Here is a 7082-nt window from a genome sequence, read left to right on the forward strand (position 1 = left end):
AAAACTAGTCTTGATTATTAGGATAAAATGTCAGTATGTTTGGAGATGTGTGAGAGTACGATTTGGTTGTGAATAACAATCTACTGATTATAAGGATTTGGCTGGTGTGTCACCGTGCTTTTGTTGATAATTTGGTTATCTGTATAACATTAAATTTAATTCTTAAATTCTTTTATTAATGGTGGATATGCTTTCGGGCATTTTTGTTTTCTTTTTTTAACTTAGTTGACACAATGACAGACTTTGAAAGGAACCTCCATCAGGACATGATTTCTCAGCTGCATAATTTTGCGGCTGTTGGAGATGCAGCCAAATTGAAAGCATTGCTCAGTCATTCTCCGTCGCTTATCAATGCAGCTGCAGATAACGGCTGGACAGAAAATGGACACCCTGAGGTTGTGCGGATTCTTCTTGAAGAAGGGTAAGCTGTTCAGTAGATACCATTGAAGAGCTGTAACCTGAATCCCTTTGTGCCCATTTCAACTTGGTGTAAGGAAAGTAAACTTACCTGACAGATAGTGGCAGAATTTTCAGGGTTAAAACTCGGGAAAATATACTCTGTGTCCATTTATAACTAAATTCAGCTATTGCATCATGTTTTCCATGTTAGCTACCAAATTCTTTAAAAGTTATGAGCGTCTCTGAAATTATTCCTTTGATCTTCAAGTACATAATGTCAATCCTCCGAGCGACCAACAAAATAGGACAAAGTTTGTATCCCATTCCAACTACTGTACTAAGTATAAACTTGGTATATTTGATTGTTCCAGTTAGACTTTTTCTCTAAACTTTATTTGTAATCGACTTGCATCTACGTTACAGTGCAGAATGATTGCTGATGTACTGCTGTTCAGTAGGACATGATGGACACACCTTTACCAAAGTTACTGATTGATGAATTTCATTTGTCTCTTATTTTTTGGGCAGTTCACTTCCTCATTCTTCCTTGAGCTGCCACATTATTTTCTTCAGTCAGTGTGGCATGCAGCATGTTCATTGCTTTTCAAAAACTTGCTATTGCATTTGTTGTCTATCTTCAAGTCAACTTGTTCAAGTTTTTCAAGATACTCAGAAAAGCAAAGAATGCTTTAGCGTTCTCCTGGAGACCCCAAGGAAGATTATTCTGAAGCCTGAATAGAGTCAGGATCCAAATATTTCAAATGGGAAACATTTCAAAATGGTGAGAGTCAGGTGTTGCAGTTCAGCTGAGCTCTACATTAACCAAGCCCAGTCTGTTCCTTTCTGCACCCAAATTACAGAACCAGCCAAGTTTAGTTTATTCTGTGGTTATGAGTAATCTCGGGCACAGCATTACACATCCTCCAGTGGTCATCCCACCCCTTTTTTTTCAGTCCTACCCACATGCTGTGCCCTCTGCTGGAGCTCAGCATGGACCATCAGATCAGCTGCTGTTTTGTACTGTCATCAGTACGTTCCAGCATGTAGAGGAGTATCTCAATGATAGATTTTGTGGATTGAAATCATATATGTATTGAGGAATCTTTGAAATTTTAAGGAATTTAGCAGTCTGGCAAATAGCATAACAGTTTTTTAAGTTACACTTACTGTAAAATAAGAGTGAATATCCACTTGTAAATATCCTTTTCAGGCCTGTTCTCTTAGGCGATTGAATGTAGTTCCTGAGGTGATACTGTGGCCTCATTGGTCTCATTTTAGTTAATGCTTAGTCATAATAATCATTTGGACAAATATAGTTGCTAGATATATAAACGTGAATGTCTATGAAGGTAATACTGCATAAAATTCCAGAGACTAATCATGGAAAGCTTGTCAATTTTTTTTTTATATTAATCCTTATTTGAGAAAGCTACAGGAAATGTTTGTAGACCCCAAAAAAAGATCTTAGTGACTAAAGAGTTCAGGCTACCATTGTGGACCCTGAATGGCAGCCTGATAATGTACCTGAGCAGGTAGAAGTGGGAAGACAAAAGCAGAACAAAATTCAGTAGCTGAAACAGTGTTGGCTGTGATAGAGTTATCTATATATCAGCAACATGAATATACTGGCATCATCTGGTTTTAAAAACTGACGAGTCTGGCCCCATATCTACGGTATAATTTGTAGTTTACAGTGAAATTTCTGTTGTACTTGTCCACTTGAGTTAAAATTGACAAAAAAATGGAAATGCATTATTTTTGATCTCCTAGTCAACTCGGATCTATTTCAGATATTGTTCGTCGTTGTTGTTAATATTTAAATATATATCATGAGGCAGTATTTCCTCACCCGTGTCATTTTGGTAGCAGAGATCCCTACAGGGACGAGCACCACAGCTGTAAGGGTGCTGCTTCTTTCACTAAGGAGAAGCTGTATTCTTGATTCTTTTTTAATGGTAAATATTTTCTTGTAAATGTTTTGATGCTGCTTTTGGTAGGTTCTAGAAAGTAATGCTAGTTAAACTGCTTTTTTTTTTTTTTTATTACTCATTATTCAGAAGGTGTAGCCTGGCTTTCAAAGTTCTATTGGTAAATGATCTTAGGCTCTTTTTTTTTTAATGCATGATACAATGTGTGGGATTTTAATTAATTTGTTGCTGTTGTAGTACTGCATGAACCTTGGTAAGTGATAATCTGGAGTGGATCAACAAAAATGTGGAATCTGGCCTTAGCAAAAGAAAATTAAATAGGATTACTTTTCATTAACATAATGCTAAGTATTTAGCCTAAATACTGCTCCCGTATAGACAGAGCATCTAAAAGTTCTTGACCTTAATAGTATCAGATGTATATGCTCTACGTACAAATAATACAGCATCAGGACTCTTTCTAGACATATTTACCCTGGTAACAACTGTTCTTCTCTGTTTCTCGAGGTGTGACAGGTCCATCGTTAATAAATCAAGGCAGACAGCTCTGGACATTGCTAAATTTTGGGGATACAATCACATAGCTAATTTGTTGGCTAATGTGAAGGGTGGGCAGAGGCCTAATTTTCTGTCAAATGACATGAAAGAATATGAAAATTATTTTGGCTTGACACTTCTGGACAGAAGGAGTGATAAAAGAATAGATTCCCAATGGTTAAGCAAAAAACAAAACCATCCAACTACAGTGTACATCGTCTTCTCAAATCTAAGTCCTTTCGTTACTTTGGGTGGCAGAATAGAGAGTTCCCAGCAGCCAGAAGTAAAGCTTTGCAGGCTGTACCACAAGGATGTGGAGCAGTGCATGAACCGAACTGAAGAAGGCACCTTGATTTTTCTTGGAGTTGAACTTCAGTTCCACATGAACCTGCTGCCTGCTTGCAATGGAAGAGTTCTGCAAGAAGATGAAGAGGATGGGTTAGTTGCTTGGTTTGCTCTTAGCGTAGATTCTGCTGCTGCTGAGAAATTTAAACAGAAGCACAAGGACTGTTACTTTCTTCACCCGCCAATGCCGGCACTACTGCAGCTACCTGAAAAAGAAGCTGGTAAGATGCACAAAATGCAGCAGTTATCAAATGTGTAATCAGAAGGATACACTTTGGGATTCATTGAGGTGTCATGCAAGGAGAAACCACTGCAAAGGAATCTTGTGTTTTCGGTGGCTTTAGAAATATTTTAGTTTGCAAAGCCCATCAGTGGGTTTGTGAAGAATTTTGTATGTAAGAACATGTGCATGTGCAAAGGATTAACATCTGCAATGGCAAGTATTAGACTGTAAAATCTATTGTTCATCATGGTTTTATAAATGGTACTATTTAAATAATAATGCACATGCATTAGTGTTCTAAAACAAAAAAGTATGCCATTACTGAGTTTACATTACAAGAAATTAAACTACATTCGTAATTAGACTGTGTTGGATATTCATCTGAGAAGGAAACGGTGTGAGCATGTGTTGGAAAGTCAGGATCCCAAAGTGAATGAACGTCATTATGGACATGTTAACAGCTGCTGTTTGAACAATTTTGCTTTTGCAGAAGGATAAAGGGCAAGCTTGACTTGCATCTGAAGTTTAAATGGAACAATACTTATGTCAATACCTGTAATAGCTCTAAAATGGTCATCTGGAAAAGGTGTGATACATAATTCTGGCACTTTACCCAGGCAAAGTAACTTTTGCAAGAAACAGGATATATTGATCCAGATGAATTTGGTTCTGAACACATAAATTGGTCTGTAGTTATACAGTAATTTGTTCTATTGCATATGCTGTGCTACAGAGAAAAAGATCTGAATAACTCATATTGCTTAACTTCTCTTGTAGTATATTACAGTTCAGGCCATAGTCTTACTTTGATTTTTATGTTAGACTTTACTACTTGCTTTTTGTATACTGTTAAAAGCTTACATGAATTATTTTTTGACTTTTGTGTATTTTCGGTGTGTTCTTTTAAGGAGTAGTAGCCCAGGCTAGATCTGTTCTAGCATGGCACAACCGCTACCGATTCTGCCCAACATGTGGGAGTGCAACAAAGATTGAAGAAGGGGGTTACAAGAAAACGTGCCTAAAAGAAGATTGTCCCAGTCTCCAAGGTGTTCACAACACATCATATCCAAGAGTTGGTGAGAATATTGTAGGCTGAACTTGGTGAAAACTGGCTTGTTTGTACTGTTATATACAAATAAATCAATTTCTTTTTAGTTATTTCAGCTGCTTGCTTCTGTCCCAGGTCTTACGCACATACTCTGACCAGAGACAAGTATGTATCAGCTCCATTTAGGTTTAAATAGTTCAAGCTTCTCTTTCTTGCAATAGTGTGTGACAAAGAATTGCTGTGGCAATACCAATCTTTATTGCAATGGAGTAATATCAATTAGAAGTTGCAACAACATTAATATTAGAGTTATCAACAATACAAAGGGTCACATTTTATATTCCCCTGCCCCTGCATATTGTTTTCTCACTTTCTGGAAGCCGTCTGATCTTGAAGTAGCTATGTGTCAAATTTGGCCCTGTATCAAATTTCTGATACAGTGCTCATTTTCCTGTAGTGCCACTTTGACTGTATTAGCCATCTTCACTGCTTTCACTATTCCTTGTCAGTCGCAAACTGACAGGTCTGTTTCTACTCAGAATATAAGCTTGTATAGGCAGTCTTGTATAGCTCCTTTTGTTTGTGTTGCAAAGGAAATGCACTATGTTATTGACAAGGGAAATAAGAAGAAAAAAACCTTACCCTTTTTTTCCTGGATCGTTTGGTGACTCTTTGATCACCTTTCCTTCCCTCTCTTCTACAATTGTAGTTCTGGATGTTCTGTGTGTGTTGTATTTCTGAATTTCATGTTCTCTTATATGCTCTAGATACATCTTTGCAGTAATCAAAGCAATTCTGCCATATTCTTCTGTCTTAAGGACTATTGTGGAACTTGCTAAAATACTAGTTGCTCTTTCTTTACAGTCTCTCGCACAGCAAATGTAGAGAAGGAATGGGATTATATAGGAAAGACTAATAAACCAGCATATCCTACTGATGCCTTTCTCTGAAGAAAGTTCACAGACAGCAACACTTCATATTCAACATTCTGCCATGTGGCAGATAACTGAGCAGAACAACAACCTTCGAAATTATTGTTTATAGTGGTTGGTTAATCAAGCCTTTTCATACAGAAAAAATACTGGTGGTTTGCACAAAAAAAACCCATAAGAAACAATATCAAGAGAAAAAATACATAAAGGCAGAGGTAGATAGAAAAAGTTAAAAATGAAACATTGAGATACTTAAGAAATAGATAACAATAAAAGAGGAAAAAATATCATAGATGAACTGTGTGCAGAAAGGCATGACAAAAAGAATGATACGAATAGGAGAAAACACTAAGCAAGAAAGAAAAACATACTAAAGTTACCAGAAGTGTTAAAGTAGATAAAAGTGCAACATCAGATGAGGGACTGATAGCATTCAACAAAGTCAAAACTGGAAAATTTAGTCAGTATTTACAGTAAAACTAGAGTATCTGGCGCTTCTTTGGTATTTCAGTCAGAAGTACATTCTTCAGACCTGTGTGTCTAGAGGAGATGACTGTAAATTGTTTTTGCCGCAGAAATTATTGCCATCTGCTGGATGCATAGTAGGTTAGTATTGCTGGTACTCTTGACAGATTGTGTGCTTTGGTTGCAGGTAATTTATGTCCTGCATTTCAAGCCTTGGTTAATAAACTGCTTCTACTAAGCGTGCATGTTGCGAAACGAAATAAACAGATATCTAGCAGGGAAAAAAAACAACAAAGTGAAATAAAATAACAACTTGTTCTGGGCATGTCCACAATTCTGATTTCAGTCACTTGAAGATATCTTATTTACATGCATTGGTATCAAATAAGTGAAAATTTATTACTGCTTTTAGGTCCCTCAGATGGTGAAATATATTCCTTTCATGTCTCTTACAGATCCTGTTGTGATAATGCAAGTCATCCATCCAGATGGGAACCACTGCCTTTTAGGTAGGCAGAAGAGGTTTCCCCCAGGAATGTTTACCTGTCTTGCAGGATTTGTAGAACCTGGTGAGTAATTTGATTTTTCCCATACGAAATGTTTTTTCTCATTGTGGTGGGTTCACCGTAGCTGGATGCCAGGTGCCTACCAAAGCCACTCTTACCACTCCCTTTCTCAGCTGCACAAGGGAGAGAAAGTGTAACAAGAAGCTTGTGGGTCAAGATAAGGACAGGGAAAGGTCACTCACCAGTTACCATCACAGGCAAAACAGACTCAGCTTGGGGAAATTAGTTTGATTTGATTGGCAATCAAATCAGAGTAGGGTAATGACAAATAAAACCAAATCTTAAAACCCCTCTCCCCACCTTCCCTTCTTCCTGGGCTCAACTTACTCCTTATTTTTCTCTACCTCCTCCCCCCGCACGCACATGGGGACGGGGAATGGGGACTGTGATAAGTTCATCACGTGTTTCTGCCACTTCTTCCTCCTCATGCTATTCCCCTGCTTGAGCATGGGGTTCCTCTCACGGGAGACTGTCTTCCATGAGCTTCTCCAACGTGAGTCCTTGCCACAGGCTGCAGTTGTTCATGAACTGCTCCAGCCTGGTCTCTTCCATGGGGTGCAGCCCTTCAGAAACGGACTGCTCCAGTGTGGGTCCCCAGGGGGGTCACAAGTCACAGAATCGCAGAATCACTAAGGTTGG

At 38.1% G+C, this 7082-nt stretch overlaps 1 protein-coding gene across 1 annotated transcript; it reads left to right on the plus strand.

The window, feature by feature from the left end:
• Positions 1 to 233: 233 nt before the first annotated feature.
• NUDT12 (nudix (nucleoside diphosphate linked moiety X)-type motif 12) lies at positions 234 to 6454 on the plus strand. Its single transcript, XM_010286092.1, has 4 exons — positions 234 to 421; positions 2835 to 3430; positions 4341 to 4508; positions 6333 to 6454. Exons 1-4 carry the CDS (start codon positions 234 to 236, stop codon positions 6452 to 6454), a joined length of 1074 nt encoding a protein of 357 aa, XP_010284394.1.
• The last annotated feature ends 628 nt before the right edge of the window (positions 6455 to 7082 follow it).

The sequence above is a fragment of the Phaethon lepturus genome, unplaced genomic scaffold (genome assembly GCF_000687285.1).
Source record: "Phaethon lepturus isolate BGI_N335 unplaced genomic scaffold, ASM68728v1 scaffold38274, whole genome shotgun sequence".
NCBI classification, from domain to species: Eukaryota; Metazoa; Chordata; class Aves; order Phaethontiformes; family Phaethontidae; genus Phaethon; species Phaethon lepturus.